Raw genomic sequence first — 20,558 nt, 5'->3', positions numbered from 1 at the left:
CATGATTTAGGGTTAGGGAGGGGCCCTAAATCAGTGACATTTGGTTCTTCCAGGGACACCCCCCCCCACACTAGCCACAGTCATGAGGATCTTTGGCCTATTGTGGGATGCTGGACATGCGTGAAGAAATTCAAAATGGGTAGGATGTGGAACGGAGAGATTCAGGGAGGCCATGGTCCCCAAAGTGATGTGGCAAAGTCTTGCAAATACCCTGGGTTGTGGACTGAATGTTTACATGCCCCTTAAAGTCCATGTGTTGAAATCCAAACCCCTAGTGTGGCTGTATTTTGAGATGGGACCTCTTAGGAAGTAATTAAGGTTAAATGAGGTTATAAAGAGGGGGCTCATCATAGGATTAGTGTCCTTGTAAGAAGAGACACTGGAGAGCCCCCCCCCACCCTTTCTCTCTATGCACACACATACACACACAGAAAAGGCCATGTGAGGACACAGGAAAAAGGCAGCCATCTATCAGCCAGGAGGAAAACCGTCACCAGGAACCAAACCCTCCAGAACCGTGAGGAATAAATTTCTGTCATGTAAGCTCCCAGTCTGTAGTATTTTGTTACTGAGCCTGAGTGGACTGAGACACCCTGTGTTCCCTGGAGGTTTCCTGGCCCCACCTTTCATTCCTGCCATGCCCACCCACATCCCCTCGCCCCCGCATTTCCACCCCAATTCCCACCCTGCTGCAGAATCCTCTCAAACACAGTGTGAGTGGCATTGCAGTATTGTCAGGGGCCCTCACTGGCAGTGGCCGCAGCAGCAGCAGCAGGCCCTGGGGCACCCTGATCCAATCACAAAATCATGAGAATCACTATGCATTTCTTGGGCTTAAAATACATCACCACTAACTTCCCGGAGAGGGAGGCAACTTTTTACAAATCAAAGGCACCCAGAGCACCTCGAGGCTCTAGCCTTGCTTAGTCCACTAGAACCTGAGGAGCTCTTCAGGATGACAAAGCTGACCTCTGCAGAGTGGGCAGGGGACACAAATGGCAGTCAGCAAGGCCACCATGTAGCTCTGCTTCTCAGGATATAGAGACTCAGGATAATATCCTTCCTGAAGTTTTCTTCCCTCCCCTGACAATCCAAGGTTTACTTCTCATTTTAAATAATACATTCTTTCCTTCTTTCTGCAAATTTCCCTTTTCTGGGAAGAAATTTCTTGAGTTCTTTCATGGGTATCAATCAAACAGCACAATTCATCACACCTGCTAATTGATCTTTTACTTCAGCTGATCCTAGAAGAACAGAAAGTCATCAGCGACTATGGATATGTGCAGTTTATGTTGGTTGAATCATAAACAGGAAAGGGTTTCTGTGGGATGTATTTTTTTAATGAGAACACATTGTTATACTGTGAGCATGTGGCATTCTTGCTTAACAGAAACATTTACAAGAATACATACACATTTCTATCCAAACACCAAATAAAGTAGATATCTTAAATGACCAGTTTGCACCAGAAATAAAATACATTATACAAAACAGGGGTTATATCCACAGTTATTAATTCTCATTTTCTACATAAAACAATAAATTAAATCACATTATATGCAGATAGTTCTACTTACATTAGAATAATAAACTGTACTGTAGCTCGTGCAGCTTTTACTTTTTTCTACCAGACTCATGGTAGCTGTATTGTTCGGTAGACCTATATGCAAATTATCAATGAGTAATATGGCCCAGAAGACGAGGGCTGCAGAAGTAAATCCCCCACAGTGTCTGCACTGTGTCCTCTTGGATTGTTATTCACCATGCACAGGGAATTCAGGGCCCCAGCAAAAAGGTCTGCAAACTCACAGCATCCCCACGCTGTTAAGGGTACCTCATTGCTGCCTTGTAAAACACAGCACACTCAACAGTTTAAGATTTTGGCAGTGAATAATAAATAGGACATCCTGTCTCTAAATCCAAATTTTCCTCTTTCTCAACCTTCTCTGCCCAGTTATTACGTGCCATGACAGCTTTGTTCTCCTAGCAAAGAAAAACTACTTTGGTAGCCTGTGTTGTGACTTGCACTGGTGAATGGGCCCTTTATTCCTTGCACCTAGAAACTGAGGTCTTAAAACACGTGAATCAAAGCAGTGCAGCATTTTTGCTCTTAATTCTTCTTGTTCAAATATGTCGCCTAGGAATCATCCCACACCTGATATGTATACATTATTACAGCATATGGATTTTCACTTCTGAGACTCAACTCCCATTGAAACCCTCTCCCTGTATTTGAAGTAGCTTAAAATATGAACATTAATAGCATCAGCTGGTTTAGAATTGCTTTGCCTTTGGTATGAATTAATATTAGTGGTTAATGAGAAATTCAAACAAACTCCAATCCACAACCTTTTGAAAGTCCTTTTAATCCTAGAGCCTAGCTATGGGGAGTTATACCTGCAAGAGACATGCGTGAGACCGGCAAGCTGAAAACCAGAGCCAGGTTTGCTGTAGTATATGCACATCACAGGCTTGAACTGCCCAGACAGCATGTGGTCAAGTTAGGTAAAGGTTCTGATCAGAAGCCAGCTACATTCTTCCAGCCAGCATGCTGTCTTCTTTCCCTGTCAGGAGGTATGGAGGATCCGCTCCCAAACATCTGAGCCCTGCATGAGCAAGATGCTCATGCATCTTTGGAGCTGCAGTGGACACTGGGCAGGGGCTGGGGAGGAAGGGGTGGTAAAGATGACAGCAGCTGGCAACACTACCCTCTTCTGTTTCTTTTGGAAGGGCCTGATCTTGATTTTTTTTTAATTTTTCAAATATCTTTAATGTCCCACTTAATAGAAAACAATTGGATTCTAATATCTGCTTCTGCATTGTGTATTGTGAAATGTTATTTTGGTTGAAGTACCTGAAGAAAGTCTGGCCTCACACATATAAGCAGTTATACTATAGGGGTATATTTTATCATCTCTTTAGAGAAATGTTGTTGATCCTGATTCTTCTTGCTGAGTGTGGCCCGTGCTTCTTGCAGAAGAACGAAATTATGGGTTATTCTGTCTTTCTAAAGATCCAGAAAAGGAACAGATCCCTCTCAACAGCACCATCTCGTTCTCTATGCTTCCACACTGCACCCAAAACATATTCCATGTTTGTAGATAGTTTTAGTTTTTCCCACTGAAGAAGAAGTTCAGCTCATCTTCAGCTTCCTTACGAAGCACTGAACCACAAGGCACAACTAAACAAAACCTAGGAAATGTAGATTGAGGGACCAATTTAGCAAAACACCATTTTGCTAGTTTTGCTTGGTGTTTGGCATTATGACAGCATCCACTCAGGATCTGAATGCTTCACGTCCCAAGAAACATAGGTATGCATTCCTTTCAGTTTATAAACCCTCCCCTAATTCCAGTGACATAACATTCTATTTGGTCTCCGAAAGAGACTTCCACAAACAGCCACTTTATGCTCCCTCACAAGGAGGTGCTGGACCTAATCTGAATTCCTGTCTTTGTCTGTATCAGGTCTATACAATGGCCTCAATGTCACGGTTAGTGGCGAATCTTACATTCCCCAAATCAGGGAAAACCAGAAGGAAAGCGGTTGGTTAGGGGCACAAAGGGCACAGGGGCCTTGAATAAGTGAATGATTCCAGGAGCCAGACGGAGAAGTGATTGATATTCTAAAGCACCAAGTCTTTGAATTTAAGGAAGAGGAGAAAAAGAGGCATTGTCTTTCTATCTCTTTCTCCCCTCCCTCCATTAAGTAGAACTTCTGAAATGTAAAGAACCACTTTAAAGCCTGTGGAACCATGTCTGAGGTTCAGGAAAGGACAAGCTGATGGTCCTTCTGAGAAATGTACTGTTTACAGGGACTTCCTTGTAGAGCTTGTGGTCATCCTGGAGGAAGACATACAGTCTATACACAAAGTTCTTCCTCAGTAGAAGTGATCGCCTGGTGAAAGCTTTCATTTCTGAGTGCAGAAAAGAAAAAAAACCTAAGAAGATGATGATGATGACCATAAAACCTATATTTATTTCCCACACCAAAAGTATATACTCACTTTGACCTGTATCAGCGTCAACTTATGTTTGGCGAGATGAGAAAGTACTGATGAAGAATCCCTTTTGAAATCTGAACACTCTGGACTTCAGGGTAATAATTTATAGAATGATTTAAAAGCCAAAGTCCTACTTCTTTTACTATATGGTATGTGGCTACTGGTGAAGTATGAATGACTAATTGTGGAAGATGTCAGCAGTTAGAAACTTAAATCCCAAGAAGTCTTAACCTTGGGCCAAACACCTACTCTTTTAGCAAAGGTTTCCCAACTTAAGGGAGTTTTCAAATTTCAGTAGAGTTTTGGTAACTCATATGATGATTTCAAAGAAGAAAGGATAGACAACAGACATGTAAATAGTCAACCTTAAGAACCTCAGAATCGCTTTAAGATTGGAAGAGAATGGCATCCACAAATCAAAAACCTCCGGATTTGCTCTACCATTTTTAAAAGACTAAATTTAAATTTTTAAGATTTTTTTCTGGGGATTTAATATTAAGTTTAGAACTCTTCCTCTACCTAAAGTAGAAATAAAAGATATTTGCTTTAAAAATATTAAGAATTAATGGGCCCCTATATAAAAGGTTGGAAATGTTTCTTCCCAAAGACTGCATGCAACCAGGTAGAGTGTTTTTCCCCTGTAATAAGCACATAAGTTCAAAACTTTAATGTTTTTTACAAGCATAAGATAGTAGAAAATGAACATCTCTAAAATATATGGAAAAATTAAAATGACAGTGAAATAAGCTCTCAACTCACGAAAATAAGAGGGAGGCAAACCTCACACTGATGTTTTCACTCTGAGTCCTGAGATGTTAAATGTTTGCTTTCCTGGATTTTACTTCCCAGACTCTCTTCCTACATTAGAATTGCTGGAGCTTGCCTTTCTTGCCTTCTTTTTCCGTCCTGTTTTGAATTTAGCACTTTTTCCTTTGCACCCAGCATGGAGAATGACAGCCTAGCTCCTTCAGTTGATCAGAGTTCATTGTTTTATCATGTTCTCCAGCTGCCCACATTCCATTTTTAAACAATAGAGGGGGAATGTGCCTCACGTAGAAATAATCCGTTCACTTTGACTGGCGTGATGGAGGCAGACTCCTCCAGAAAGCAAGCTCCTCCAACTTGCAGGACACGCAGCTTTCACTTACTCTGCCTCCACCTGTGTGACCCACAGCCTCCATCACTACCAAGGAATCATTCAAATTCCTATATTTCCTTATTTTCTTAAACTCCTCTATTTTCCTCCTCTAGATGTCCTTTAGACATTAAGATAATTTTTAAAAGTATTTTCCAGATGCTCAGGCATTATTAATGAAAGACCCTCACAATATCATTTTAAGATGGTACACTGATCTGGCATCTCCCCAATCTTCCCTCACTGTCTGTTTTCTCCACAAATTATACATGACAGCGGCAACCTGAGTTTAAACCTATGTGAAGAGCACTGGGTGCAAAGTAGAGATTCAGTAAGTACTTATTAAACCTCGTCCAAACGCCTCATAGCCATACCCAAGCCCCCATTACACGGGTTTTTAGTGGACGGTTGCAAAGCTCTGTGGAGTTTACTGAAAGGGACTATAATAGCTATTTGGAATCCTTATTTAAACCAAAATTATCATTGTGAATTTTGGTAAAATGTCTTGTATGCATTTATTAAATTTAGCATTTCTGTGATTCAAGTTCTAACTCATAAAGTTCTTCTTAAAAAAAAAGGGCTGTCTCTTTATAAAACCCGACTTAATCCTAATAAATTTCATCCTTGATCATTTGATACTCATCATTTGGCCAGAACTAGAAAGAATCTATCTCAAAGATAATACCTTTAAAACACGTAAATGGATGTACTCCTGTAGATTCTATACTATGAATACATTTCTAGATCTCTGTAGTTAAAGCAGCAATTAGTATTAGGCTATGGCCAAGGCGAAGAGGAAAACAGAGAAAAAGAAAGGCATCTTTCATCATTATTGGTTTGTTTTACACTTTACCTATGCTTTTAAAATATAAGTGAAATTTAATCTTTGAAATGAAAAAATAGACACATTTTCTAATAGCAAAATATAAGACTAAAATACTTAAAAATAAAACGTTAGTGTGAAATAGGGCTTTTTATATTTTTAAAAAAATGAAACATTTTAGATTTGCTTTTCTTGCATAAATCCTCTTATCTCATTAGTTACAGCTCTCCAGAGTAGCTTTTATGAGATGCTGAAGGAGACAGGAAGGAAATTCCTTTTTGAGATATGAGGTCAGGACCTGAATATACACACTGGACAGAGCAGTTCTCAACCTCAGCTCTGTCCACCAGCGCTAGAGAAAGGAACGCTGTCTTTCTAATCTTGAGATTTTTCATCACATTTTCTTCTTCTTAGGGTTAAATTCTTTCTAAGAATATTCTACTTGCAAAAATTATTTTATTCTAGCTATAAAACATTTCATTTAAGAAAAACACATGTTATATCCTTGTGTGAAATGCCCCCCAAAGCCATCAAGATATGGAGACATCAGACTTTCAAAACATAAGTCTAATCATATGCCCTTGAAAACAGTATGAACATTTAACAGAGTGACATTATATTCTTATATTTGTTTGTCATGAGATGAAAGGCTGGGAGGCATATGGTGATTAATAATAGTTCCTGAGCTAAAGAAATTTAACAACGAAATGACTAACTGCTTAAAAGAATGAGTTCTTCGGGATTGCCCCTTCTGTTCCATTGATGTCTTTCATCCCATCTATCTCCTTAAAGAATCTCAAGCCAAAAGAACAGACTTCCTTTTAAGCCACCGAAAAATGGGATCTGATGGAATCTTCCCGTAACTCCCGATGTTTTCCGATGTTACTCTCTTCTTGCTGGTTTCGCCTCTCAATGGTTATTCTGTATTTCTTCCTGGGTAAAGAGAAAGTGAACATAGTAATAAAACCTCACTTGGCTCCAAAATACTATGGTTTCTCTTACAAAGAATGCCCTCAAGGGACATCTGGACTGGAGTTGATAAATGAGAAGTGACAGAATATGAAACCCTGGTCAAAGATTAAAGTAGTATGCCTCAAGGCATTATGCCCTTATTCAAGGAGGACAATTGGCCCGCTTTCCCAGATGCCATAGAACAAGCCTTCCCCTTCTTCCCTGGGCGCTTTGTGGGTTAAGCCTTGTCTACTTTGCCACAGAAGCTCTCCCCAACTCTCACGACATGCCCTAGATAAAGATCAGATGCAGCAGTGTACAGGAATACAGTTGTTCCCACAAAGAGTCACAGACACCCGGAGTTACATTTCCATGCAGAAATGAAAAATCTTAATGACTTAAGAAGAAGCCACAAATTCAACCACCAAAGATTACAAAGGAATGGACAGCCCTCCAGATGCAAAACTATCAGTGTCTGGAACACATAAATATTACAACTTTACAAGACTTGAGCCATAACCACAGTGGTAGCCAGGCATGTGTGTTCTCAACCACTGAGCACAGACCAGCCTGAGAACATGGGCTGCTCAGAGCCACTCCCTCCTCTATGGAAGGTGAAGCCAGCATCTCTTTCTGAATTGGAGGAAGCCTGAGAACGGGGAAGTTGATTTCCCCTTTGTCCAGATTCCCTCTCCACTTAGGCATGTGGTGGGTGGTAGGAATCCAGGTCAGAATATTTGTGAGCAGAGGATAGGGGTGGCTCTGTGGCCCACAGGGGGAGGCACTAGAAACCCCTGACCCCCACTTCCTAATACGCTAACCCACTGGCCCCCAAGCCAGGGCCACACCAAAGGAATGGCTTAGCTCTTTCAACCGCCATGCTTTTTGGGGTAAGAACAAGATAGGGACAAGTCAGAAGTGACAAAGGCAATTAAGGAGAGTGAATTTTAAAACTTCATAAAGTGGTCCTAACCTGAAAAAGTAGAAGGCCATTAGCAAGCCAGCTCCTAGTAAGGCCCCCACAACAATTCCTGTCACTGCTGATTCTTCTAGGCCACCTGCTTGAAAAAGAAACATAGATAATCTGAGTTCATTTTGAGAAATAGTTAGAAATGCCTCATTCTGACTTTTCACTCATTGAAAGCTTTCATTCACTGGAAAGTGTTTAATTTCCCACCTGAGGCAAATTTTCCAATTTTCCTTTCATTTTAAGAAATATTTCCTAGGGGATCCTGTCTGTTGTGGAGCTGGTGGTGGTGATGGTTACAGTTGTGGTTCCGTTTTTGGTTTGGGGGTTTTCTACCAAGTGCAAAACCATCTGTATAAATGGTTTTTTAAAAATGAACTATGTATGTGCCCATGCCAAAGTTGAGCAGTAAAATGAACGCTGTTTGCACTGTCACAGCATCTATGTTTTACAGGGGAGAAAAAAAGCATTTAAAAAAGCACTAGGTGGGAGTTCCCGCTGTGGTGAAACAGGATCTGATCCCTGGCCCAGGAACTCCATATGCCACAGGGAGGCCAAAAAATAAGGAAGGAAGGAAGACCTAGATGAACAAACTGTTACAAGAAAGTGAGCACAATGGAAATAAGGCACATTCAAGAAGGATTCGGGGAAAACTGGAAACAAGTTCCCGGATACACGGGCACTTCTGAGTTTACAGTCAGAGAGTCAACCGCACAGACTATGGGACTGACCCAGCACTTCTCATTTTCACAGATGGGTGGTGACACTTCCAAGTGCTGGAAGATTTGGTGAAAAAGTCATTGGGTTAATGTTCTGTTTTTAGATGTTCTCTCACCAAAGTTAGAGTTTCAAGTCAAATGTCTTATATAGCTTTGTGAAAATGTGAGTAACAATTTGAAACAATCAAGTTCAGTAGTGTCCCAGTTATTATATAAAAATGATAAATAGCCAACTTGTGGAGAAAGAGTTTAGGCCACAGTCTTTAATGCATTTTGAAGGCATATTGAATCCTCAAAACTGTCCTAAGAATTGGGTACCTTTCTTCCATTTTACATATGGAAAACCGAGGCTTAAAGAAATAAAGGAACACTCCTCGGGTCACAAAACTAGTAAGTGACAAGAGTGGGATTTCACGTCAAGGCCCTGTAACTCCGGAGACTATGTTCTTGACACGTTTCTGACTTATTCCTTCCCACAGTTATTGCACAAACATAAATGCCTCAGTTCGAAGGCTATTCCTAAAACATAAGGAGCACACATCTGTCAGCCTCAAGTGACCAACTGGCCTGAAAGGTCAATACTCACTTTGCTCTCCCTCAATAGCTTATCAAAAGGCCTTTCTAAAGCAATGGTTTCCAACCATTTTTCCACTTGTAAACTCCTTAAAAGAATGTCCACTTTCTTCTATATTTATGACAAGCTGCTCCTAAATAACAGATTTTATACTTATTTGCCAATTTGTAAATCTTTAGGTGTTTAAGGGACATTGTTTGCTTCTGAGGGGTATGAGAATAAATACAAACTTTAAAACAAGAGATGAGTAAGTGAGTGACACTAACTAGTATTTGATGTTTTAATTTCCCCTAAAAGTGTAAGCCTCAAATACTAAAAGATTTTAGTAAAAATAGGGAGAAGCCTTCTACTGTTTTGGAAAAGTGTGGAAGGAATAAAGGACCCAGAAGCCTCTAATGAAGGCAGTTGCCAGTTTGTGTATTGTCCCCATGGGTTTCATCACACCATGGGGACAATAGAAATTCAGACTTTCAGAACAGCTCCTAAATAACCACTGCATTATCCTGATGCTACAGATGATAAAACACACAGCAAATTAAGGCTCTAAACTTACATGCTTTGCAAGGAGAGCTGTTTGTGTGCTCCACAATTCTGGTTTCATCTATTCTCAGCTTTAAAGGTCCCCAAGGATATTTGACATTCGGCCGCATTTCAAAACGACCTTCTTTTCCAAAGTAGTCACCAATAACCTATATAAAAGGGGAAAAAAACACCAACAAACAAACAAAAACAAATATACCAACTGAAAGGTCACTAAAAAAAAATTATATAAATTTTTTTATATAATAAATTATATATAAATTATATAAATTTATATATAAATTATATAAAAGGGGAAAAAAACACCAACAAACAAACAAACAAAAACAAATATACCAACTGAAAGGTGACTAAAAAAAAATTATAGTCACCAAAGGTGCTCTTAAGGTGAGCATAATTTAGAGAGAACCAGCTCCAAGTGGCAGGGAATGGGGTTTTGCAGAAAGCAGTTGTCTCAGAAGGCCTGGAGTTCCCATCGTGGTACAGTGGTTAACGAATCCGACTAGGAACCATGAGGTTGTGGGTTCGATCCCTGGCCTCGCTCAGTGGGTTAAGGATCTGGCGTTGTCATGAGCTGTGGTGTAGGTTGCAGATGCGGCTCGGAACCCGCATTGCTGTGGCTCTGGTGTAGGCTGGCGGCTACAGCTCCGATTGGGCCCCTAGCCTGGAAACCTCCATATGCTGTGGGAGTGGCCCAAGAAATGGCAAAAAAAGGAAAAAAAAAAAAGAAGAAGAAGAAAAAGAAGAAGAAGGCCTGGCTTTTCTCTTGCTTCTGGGAACGGGTGCTGCTCCACCCACCTGCCACAGAGCAGCTCGGCCTCAACCATTTGTCAGGCCCAGGTTACTTTGAAGAAGCGTGAGGTTAGGATCCATCCCACACCCAAGCTAAGCCTGTTACAGGGGCCCCCTCACACCACTCAATTATCTTAGCATATAATTCAAACATTAAAGAGCATCATTAGCAACTTCCCATTTCACCCTCCTCTGGCTGGAAGGCTGTTCCCCATCCTGACTTCAAGGGTTACACCCTCCTCTCTGATGAATTTGTCCCATCTGGACATCCATTTCTAAGCTGCACTCCTTTGCCATTAGTTCTTGTGGCTCCTGATAAATCAGTATTCTTTTATGGCTCAGTTCAAGGTGCACCCATAGTTTCTGGTTTATTTATTTTATTTTTTTTGTCTTTTTGCCATTTCTTGGGCCGCTCCCGCGGCATATGGAGGTTCCCAGGCTAGGGGTCTAATCGGAGCTGTAGCTGCCAGCCTAGCCAGAGCCACAGCAACACGGGATCCAAGCCGCATCTGCAACCTACACCACAGCTCACGGCAACACCAGATCCTTAACCCACTGAGCAAGGGCAGGGACTGAACCCGCAACCTCATGGTTCCTAGTCGGATTCGTTAACCACTGCGCCACGACGGGAACTCCATAGTTTCTGGTTTAAACGACTTTTTCATCAGCTACCTGAGCCCTGATCTAGAAGGACCTCCGTAGCCAGGCTCTCGGGATCACTTTCTCTCTCTTTTCCCCTCCCGTCTTTCTCCTGAAGGAGGCCCAGCAAGCTCTCACAGGCTACTTCACGTTGGAGTAAAAAGAAGTCTAGGTAATCACCAAACTAACCATCACTGGCATGTACTAAGCACTTAACACTTTCAGTCCTGAAGCCTCACAAAGACCCTCCCTGTAACAGGCTGCCGCCATCCACCTTTCCCCAACACATGTGAGACCCAGCCCATCAAAAGGCAAAAATTCACACAGTAAATGTAGCAAGTGCCAGGTCCTCCCGGCTCGGCTGTTCCCACAAAAGCCAAGTATCTGTGGACTGAGAGAAAACCAGCAAATCCCTTACGCCCCTGCGTCACATGAAGTGTTACAGGAGCATCAAGCTGGGGGTGAGAGCCATCAGAGAACAAATAGGAAGGAGCATTCTTGGACCCGGAACGCTGCATATTTGTATAATCTTCATTTGACTATTTATCATGTAAAGTTAATTCATGCTTGTTTAAGCTCCATTTATCTGGTGCTTCCAATCACGGGAGGTCGGCAAGGAAGACATCATGATTTCCTCCTTGGCACCAAGGAAGCTGAAGCAGAAAGCACGCACCCCAGTGTCAGACTCATCTTTGTGTCCAGGGCACTCTTCTTCTCTTCATGATATTATTCTGCAACTCTGTCATCTATTTTTTTTCTCAACTGGAGTACAATGTTGTGGCTTTTTTTTTTTTAATTGGACTTACAATGTTGTATTCGTTTCAGGTGTAAAGCAAAATGAATCAGTTTTACAAATACATATATCCATTCTTTTTCAGATACTTTTCCCATATAGGTTATTACAGAATATTGAGTAGATTTTTGAAATCAAAAGCATGTCCAGTCTGTGACCACCTCCAACCAAAAAAAAAAAAAAAAAAAAAAAAAAAAAAATTTAGGAGTTCCTGTCATGGCTCAGTGGTTAATGAATCCGACTAGGAACCATGAGGTTGCGGTTCGATCCCTGGCCTTGCTCAGTGGGTTGAGGATCTGGCATTACCATGAGCTGTGATGTAGGTCACAGACATGGCTCGGATCCCGCGTTGCTGTGGCTCTGGCGTAGGCCGGCGGCTACAGCTCCAATTAGACCCCTAGTCTGGGAACCTCCATATGCCACGGGTGCGGCCCTAGAAAAGGCAAAAAGACCAAAAAAAAAAAAAAAAAAAAAAAAAATTATTTTTCAAATTTTAAGGGTGGGAATAAATACATAATTTCACTTTACGTCTCTTATCCAGTGATGCTGACCCACATCTTAGGACTAAGGTGTGACTCTTGGCTACTTGAAAGGTAGGATTTCCCCACTTTGGATAAACATGGAACCCTTTCCCCAATACCCTCAACTAGAAGGAAGCCCTCCTGGGAAAGTCCCCAGTGTTCAGCTCATTTTTATTTGGAGGCCACTTTGGGGATAGCTCTTTGGACACCAGGACAGATAGATTCCTTGCACTCTCAATAAGCAGAGGGGCGGCTTCGGACAGGGGTCACGCAGGCCTACCTCCTGAGTGCCCGCCTCTGTGTCGGTCATAGCAATCACAGAGAAGTCCCCATACCGGTCACCATTGGCATCTATGGACACCTTCCCGGCAATACCTAGAGGAAGAGATGTGGAGAATGCCAGCCAGTAAGTTACTTAAAATACCTCTGTCTGCCAACAAAAACAAGAAAATGAATTGACAGGATTTTTTAAACAAACTCATGCCACAGGGAATCTCATCAGACTCAGAGCATTTTTGTTGGCATTTGGAAAGACATTGTAATTTCATCTGTGTCTGCATTCCTAAATTCTTAACATTTCTCCATTTGAAAATGAAAAGAAAAAGAAACAAATGACCTTCTTTGGGGAATATGTTAAAGGAAAAAAAAAAAAAAAAAGATTAAGGCTAATCCTGAAAGCAGTATGCTTATCCCAGAGTTTTATGTTAATTTAAAAACAACAACAGGAGTTCCCATTGTGGCTCAGCTGGTTAAGAACCTGACATAGTGTCCATGAGAATGCAGATTTGATCCCTGGCCTCGTTCAGTGAGGAGAAGGATCCCGCATTGCCATAAGCTGCAGCATAGGTCACGGATGCGGCCAGGATCCAGGGTTGCTGTGGCTGTGGTGTAGGCTGGCAGCTGCAGCTCTAATTTGACTCCTAGCCTGGAAACTTCCATATGCCACAAGTGTGGCCCTAAAAATAAATAAATAAAATAAAATGTTATTAAAAATGAAAACAATGTTACAAAGGAAAACCCACTCCAGGACTGAGTGAATGTGCTTCCCTAGAGGCTCCCCAAATGTAGAGGAGAACAGAGGGCCTGCCTCAGGGGTCCCTGGAGCCAGGAGCTAAAGGACAGCTGGTCTTATCCACTGTGTGCATTCATTCATTGTTGGGGGAGGGGTGTTGGTGTTTGTTTTGTATTCTAGTTTTATCATGATAAAACTGACATGCCTCCCTGCAGGAGTTTCAAGTGTAAAGGTATGACTTGCATATATTTGTATTGAAATGGTTACCCCCCATCATCTCATATAGATACAACAATTCACTTTTTTTTTTTATCCAGATGTCTTCTGGGTGATTACTAAGTGCTGAATTTAATGCAGCAGCTGTGGCAAAGAGAAACTGGACCCAGGGTCTGCCCGGGAGAGAGAGGCAGCCTGGACTAGGGATTCTTCTCGTTGGCACTGGACTCTGCCAGCTGGCATCTGAATCCCAGCTTTTGCATTTACTAGCTCTGTGACCTTGCCCCTGCGCCTCAGTCTCCAGGGCTGTGAAAGAGGCCTCATAGCAGTTCCCTGCCAGGAGGCTGTGGAAAAGATGAAGTGAGCTAAAAGAGGTGAAGTCCTTTCATCATGGGTTTTAAGGGAAGTGGGTTCTTTTCTTCTTTTGTTCTTACTACTGTCGCTCCGCCTGGAATCTGAGAGTGGACACCTGACCAGTCCCACACCGCTCAGAGAAGGAGCTGGCACATCTCTTTGGAGGCTGGAGACTTCAGGAGGACTGGGTAAAAGAGCAGGTCTCTTACAGGAATGTGGGTGAGGCCTATGGACAGGCAACCAACAAGGTGTGGGAAGACTCTGGGCAGAAAGGCAGCCTTGTGAGCTGAAAGGAACCAAAGGGGCAATGAAGTTTTGGGGAGGCGGCCCACGTGTCTGGACGGGAGCAATGAGATGTAAGGTTGGAACAGCTGGAACAGGGTGGCCAGAGCCAGAGAAACTTGAGTGCCAAGCGAAGGACCAGAATTTGCTTTGGCTGGGAACAGTGGCTTACAGCAGCCAATCAATAAAAGCAAATACACACATATATAATTAGTTGATGTTAAATTTGTCTATATGGTAATTTTCATTAACTAAGAGAAGGCATATGTCAGCCCTATTCTCATTATTCGCTTGCTTCACTTTTTAGTGAAATTGGCACTTCTGCTGATTTGGTTCTCTCTGGAAGGAAAACGAATGTCTGGGAAAAGGGATCCCAAGGGAAAGTTCCATCCTCTAGTGTGGCTTGGAGAGGGCAAGTATTTGGGTTCACCATCCTTTGGGTTGTGGTTTGAAGGCCCACTGACTTTTCCAGACTTTGGTCTGCTTTGCCGGAAACAGAATGGAACTGCTGTTCATCTTGACTTTTTTTTTTTTTTTTTTGTCTTAACACGGACTGGTTACAAAAGATACGTCTACATCTCAAGCTAGCTTATCCTTGACAGCCTATACAACCTTTAATTAATAAATGTCATTTATTATGTCATTTAATAAATGTTCATTAATACATTTAATAAACTATATATATATAACTATCCAAACATATATACTGTCCAAAACCATCTGTTCCTTTCAGAGGTGTTTATGATGATGTGTTCTGCTCAGTGTTTCGCAGAGGATTTCATAAGACAAGGTGGCCCTAGTAATCCAAGACCTCATTACACTTTAAGCTATGACAGTTCTGCCAAGATGCCAAGAAATGGGGTGTGAACCCTCAGGGTGGCCGATTAGCAAGTGAGACTTCACCTAAGAGTACAGTACGTGAGGTGAGATTTTCAGGCTGAACAGCAGCATTTTCCTGTACATAAATAATGAGACTTCCCACCCTCATTTCTCTTGTCCTATAGTGGAGTTCAAGGTCTGAGCCACAGTCCTATTTACCTTGTCCCTCTGACCTCTCACACAGAGAGGAAACTCACCTTCTTCCCAGGCCATTTATTGAAAGCCTCGAGCGTCGGTCACAGGTTTCTCGGTACTAAAATCCAAATCTGGCAAATAACATCCAGCGTATTTTTCCCCTGACAACGTAATGGTCACTTACAGTGACCATTGAAATTTAAATTGTTTTTAATTTTAGAAAGGTTAGGGGGGTTTTTTATAGTTCTTTAGGGGGCTATCCCCAGACTGGTCGTTGTTCAGCAAACAATTCAAGGTCAAAACTCACCTTGGCTTCAATTATCTTTACATCTGGACAAATGAAATTACACGTTTAGATTGAACTATACAGTTAATTGTTTTTGGACTCGCTTCCTATTGCCTGTGTAGACCTGGTCCTTGAATGGAAGCACAAGGTTGGCCTCTGGGAAAATTTCGCCCATGCCGCTAAACGAAACGGAGTTCCAGCCATTGTGGGCACCTGTCCTTCCCTTAGCAACCTCCCTCAGAAGCCCAAGCACAAACGACCACACCATGTAGTGAGGAAGAGCTAAGAACGGGATGTGGCCTACCAAGGTTGTGTCCACACATGCCTGTTTCTCAGTGTATTGGGCACAGCTTCTGGGAAACCGGACTCTGTCCTAATATGCCCCTGACATATCCCATGGGATTCCAGATGAAGCAGATGAAGCAGTCAGAGGCCGAGCAAGACAATCTGGAGGTTTATTTGTTTGCATCCTACAGTCTGTCCAGTCTGTCTAAAGTTAAAGCAGCTGTCACTCTAGTTTTGAGTAAGATGTGGCATCCACTAAAGCCATCAAGGAGAAATGAAATCCAGCCATTGTCACCATAGCTGCTACACAGACAGTTCTAGATGGAACCTGACCCCTCTGACCTGGCCTACCCTCTCTAAAAACCAAGGACAAGTCCCAAGTGAAAAAAGAAAAAATATATATATGTGCCCCAAACAGATGTGGCAAATACATATAGGCATGGCCCTAATGCATTAAAGGACTCAAAGGATGCACTGGCATGATGGAGAAAGGGCCCTTGTCAGTCATCAGCTAGTCCATCCCCTTCAGCACTGGGGCCAAAGGCCCAAAGGGCAGAGGTCACAGCCCGGCTAGGATGCAGGTTTCCTGACCCCCGGTCAGTGTTCTCAGATGATACTCATCAGCATGTACAGTTTCTTTTCCAGAGAGCCCCCGTAAGGCCTCCTTTTAGAGACTCAAGACCGATCCTGTCCCTTGAAACCCTCCGGTGGCTTTCCCTCACTCAGGACAGAGCCTGAAGTCCTCAGTGCAGCTTTCAGGCCCACAGGATCCGGCCCCCGCTGCCCACTGCTGCTCTGACTCTGGCTCTGCTCCACGGCACCCCACGTGCTACAGCTGCCACACGGGCCCCCTTGCTCTTCCAGGAGTGCTCAGCACTCTCTTGCCGGGTACACTCAGGCTCTCTGCATTTGCTGCTGCCTCTGGATTAGTCTCTCCTAAACATCTACAGCATTTCTTCCACTTCCCTGAGGTCTCAACTGCCACTCATCAGAGAGACCTTCCCCCGACCACACTATTTAAATCAGCAGTCCCACCCACACGCTCCCGTCATATCCTATGGCCTAACCCCCTTTAGTTTATAGCCTCTGAAGTAGTGTGTTTACTCCTTTGTCACCAGGTCCCCCCATTCCCATGGAAGCTCAGGTGACTGCAGGCAATGTCTCTGGTTTACTGCTGCATCCTCAGCACCTCGACCAGTGCCTGGCACATGGGAAAGTTCCCAAGATCATTTGATAAACGAATGAATGAGCGACTGTGAAGTTGATCTTCAGGGCTCCAGCAGCTGGGTCATTCTCATATTGAGTGTCATGTTCATTTTTTTTTTTTTTTTTTTGACTGATGGTGAGGTGAGAGGAAACCAGCAGTCTATACACTGTTAGCAAGAATATGGATATAGATTTTTCTGAAAGACATTTGGCAATATTTAACATACTTTAAAAGGCACCAACATACCTTTGGGTGAAGATATCCCATGACTAAGAATGTTCGCTGTTAGACATACAAAAATTCATCAAGACGTAGGATACTCATGATAGCATTTTGCTTAATAGCAAAAACTATAAACAACTAAAGTGTCCATCAATAGGAGACTGGTTAAAGAAATTCTTGTACAACAAAACAGTGGAAAAACATGGAACTATCCCTTAAAAATGTGCTGGATCTATGAGTGCTCATATGGAAAATTCTTCTACTTGACATACAAGTAAAAAAGCCCGGATGAAGAATGGATTCATGGTATGATCCTTTTGTGTAAATTTTTTAGATAAGATATACAAATGCATATGTGCTGGCAGAAGGCACAAAATATTTTTCACCTGAATCATAGGAAATTGTTAACAGCGATTACATTGGGAAGAGGGGACCAGGGTGGGAAGGAAAACTTTCACTTTTCATTTTGCACATTTTTGTACTGTTTAAATTTTCCAGCCAAGAATAGTCTCATTCTTGTACAGTTTTTAAATGTCAACAGAGACTGCTTGAGTGATGAGATGATGGGCCATTTTTTTTGCCGTCGTTCTTATACTTCTCTGTTAAGACAGCAACAGCTAATACTCACCACTCTAAAAACAAAATAAAAGCAGAGCCCTCAAATGGACCTGCTCATCATCTCAAAACTCAGTTGTGAACAGAAGAATGTAATCCGAGATTATTTCTTTTAAACCTGATCACAGAACTCTCAACCAACAGATTCTTTGCTGTGAAGGAGGCTTGTGATACATTTAATTTTGAGAAGACGAGTTGTCCTCTAACCACCAGAAGAACTCCCATTTCAGTGGGACTCTTTCCAAGCACTGTCCCAAGCTTTTATCTCATTTAATTTTCACAACAAGGCTGTGAAGTGAGCGGATCTTGACTTATTATCCTTATTTACAGCTAAGAAGGACAAGGTCCCACCGTGCTGAGAGAGAAAAACAGAACCAGGAAAGAAGCAGTTTCCCCTCTGACCAGCGGCACAGTGTTGTTGCCTTGCAGACCGAAACCTCACCTTCAAATGTTCTGTTCCAAGTCTGCTGGATGATTTTCCCTCCATCCTTCTTACTGTAGCCAGCTCTGAGCACTTCATGTAAAGCCAGGACGTAGAGGAGGATGGCGTCGTGGAATCCTTCAACAAACATGTTCACCTGGAAAGGAAAGCCCACTTGGATGAGCCCAAACACCACATGACTCACCTTCAGGAACACTGGGAGCAAATCAGAATGGTTAACAAGTTAGACCTGAGGCCCCTAAGCCATGGCGAGGTGTGGCGAAGAATGGCTAACAAGCAGCACGCCGCAGTTTTCCTGGCACTGGCTTAGTCAGAAAGACCCTTCCCCCGTTTGGGAGTTTGGAGAGCAGACAAGATAATACAGAAGTCTAGAAAACTGTACGTGCAGGCGAGGCTAAGTAATCTGGGCATCAGCCCTTGCCCATAGTTCCCTCTGCCCAGGTGCCCTCCTTCTGCCCCACATCTTCTTCACCTCAAGCCCACTCAAGTCCGGTCTCCCCCTGAGGTCTTCTCCACCTGCACCAGCCCCTGTGATCTCTCCACGCTCAGCATGTGGGACATGACCAGAAGAACAGCAGGCGTCCATTCATTCACATTCACATACTCCTGAGTGCCTAGGAGAGAACTGAGTGCCAGAAAGAGCAGGCACTGCCATCTCTGCCTGCCCGGCCTTTATGTCCTCCCGTCTACAGCACTGATCTCTCAGGTTCTCTTCGCAGTCTGTGTTCTGACTACTTCCAGCGCCTCTGACCACTCCCTCCCTCTGGTCCCTGCCAAGCTCCGAGGACAAGAACAGAAACAGGCTGTTGATTTATCTCAGTGGGGTCCTGGCTCCAGTAAGATAGCCCTTGCACGCAGAAACGTACAGATTCGTGTGAAATTGGAGAAGTCACTTAATCTTTCTGAGCCTTGTTTCCTTCTATAAGCATCATCTGGCAAGTTCTGATACCACATTTTGATCCACTGTAATGCTCACTGAACGTGAATCGAGCAGATACAACCTTGAAACGCTTAGCAGCTTACAAATTGTGTGTATGAGGACCCCCAAATTCCAGGCTTCTTAGTTCAGAAGAAAGGGTCACATATGGAATTCCATGCAGCAGAATGAACTGATAACCACGGTGAAGCATGGTGAGAGGCATGCCTGCGCCCCCTCCCCCCCAGAAAGAGACCCTGGAGGAAGAGAGCCACCTGGTTCAAATACACAGTCACAGGGGACAGGGCTCAACGTCCAGTTCTTCATGGCCTCATCCCATCCTGAGGGGCAGGAAGTCCTATCTGCCTCCCAGAAGCAAATATTTAAGAATTGCCAAAGCCCCGTGCTGAGACGCAGGCTAGAACAAAGGTTAAAGAGCCTGGGGGAGTTCCCGTCGTGGCGCAGTGCTTAACAAATCCGACTAGGAACCATGAGGTTGCAGGTTCGGTCCCTGCCTTTGCTCAGTGGGTTAACGATCCGGCATTGCCGTGAGCTGTGGTGTATGTAGGTTGCAGACGCGGCTCAGATCCCACATTGCTGTGGCTCTGGTATAGGCTGGAGGCTACAGCTCCGATTTGACCCCTAGCCTGGGAACCTCCATATGCTGCTGGAGCAGCCCAAGAAACAGCAAAAAGACAAAAAAAAAAAAAAAAAAAAAGAGCCTGGGCTCGCCCCCTGGCTCTGCCACATCCTGGCTGTGTTTCTGCACCACTTTTGGGTCTCAGTTTTCCCCAGGAAAATGGTGATCCTTATCTCAAGAGGTTACTGTCATGCTTAAGTGAATTAATAGATGTAAAACATGCAAAAGTCAGCACTCACTGTTAGCTTTTGTTGTTACTTGCTAGAAATAGAGAATTATAAACCTAGGGGTCCTTCTTAGCTTCTAATTCCTAATAGCCGTACTCAGAAAATAAGTGACCTACGTACTACTGCAACAGCTTATTGGCCCATTTTACCTTTAGTGGAAAGGAAGCCCTTTGTCCATGCCTTCATATCCCAAGTTCTCTTCCATAACGCCATGTCCCTAATTCCACCCAACTATGATGGTGCAGCCCAAGCTGGTCAATTCCACTGGGCGAGGCAGAGGATGGAAGAGAACCATTCTCAGGAGAGTTCTCAGCTGCTAGACCTGAAGTCTAACCCTATCCCTGATGTGTCATGTAATCGCTCTAATCTTCAGTTTCCTTATC

The 20,558-nt window shown here is 43.1% G+C and overlaps 1 protein-coding gene and 1 long non-coding RNA gene across 21 annotated transcripts in view; one reads left to right on the top strand and one right to left on the bottom strand.

Annotated features, from left to right (window-relative positions):
• Positions 1-17,984, top strand: part of LOC102162488 (uncharacterized) — a 503,988-nt gene extending 486,004 nt beyond the window's left edge. For 5 of the 9 annotated variants that reach the window (XR_014831116.1, XR_014831115.1, XR_014831122.1 and 2 more), the window contains one exon: positions 13,787-15,023. This is a non-coding gene — a long non-coding RNA (uncharacterized LOC102162488). Of the gene's footprint in view, positions 1-12,477; positions 12,530-13,786; positions 15,024-17,024 lie in introns of those variants that run through there. The other 4 variants (XR_014831118.1, XR_014831121.1, XR_014831117.1 and 1 more) reach the window with 2 other exon arrangements.
• NPR3 (natriuretic peptide receptor 3) overlaps positions 1,319-20,558 on the bottom strand; it is an 88,984-nt gene continuing 69,744 nt past the window's right edge. For 6 of the 12 annotated variants that reach the window (XM_085002042.1, XM_085002045.1, XM_085002043.1 and 3 more), the window contains 5 exons: positions 18,393-18,528; positions 12,738-12,832; positions 9,726-9,861; positions 7,886-7,973; positions 1,319-6,894 (listed from right to left, as the gene is read on the bottom strand). In XM_085002042.1, coding sequence (XP_084858168.1) covers positions 6,783-6,894; positions 7,886-7,973; positions 9,726-9,861; positions 12,738-12,832; positions 18,393-18,528 — 567 coding nt within the window. In that variant the 3' untranslated portion in view covers positions 1,319-6,782. The remainder of the gene's footprint in view (positions 6,895-7,885; positions 7,974-9,725; positions 9,862-12,737; positions 12,833-18,392; positions 18,529-20,558) is intronic. The other 6 variants (XM_085002046.1, XM_085002049.1, XM_085002047.1 and 3 more) reach the window with 1 other exon arrangement.

This window comes from Sus scrofa, chromosome 16, assembly GCF_054392235.1.
Source record: "Sus scrofa isolate SSC_HxYL_T2T_F1_AM1 chromosome 16, Sscrofa_HxYL_maternal_Yorkshire_Landrace_v2.0, whole genome shotgun sequence".
Lineage (NCBI taxonomy): Eukaryota > Metazoa > Chordata > Mammalia > Artiodactyla > Suidae > Sus > Sus scrofa.
This window is presented reverse-complemented; position numbering and strand designations above follow the sequence as displayed.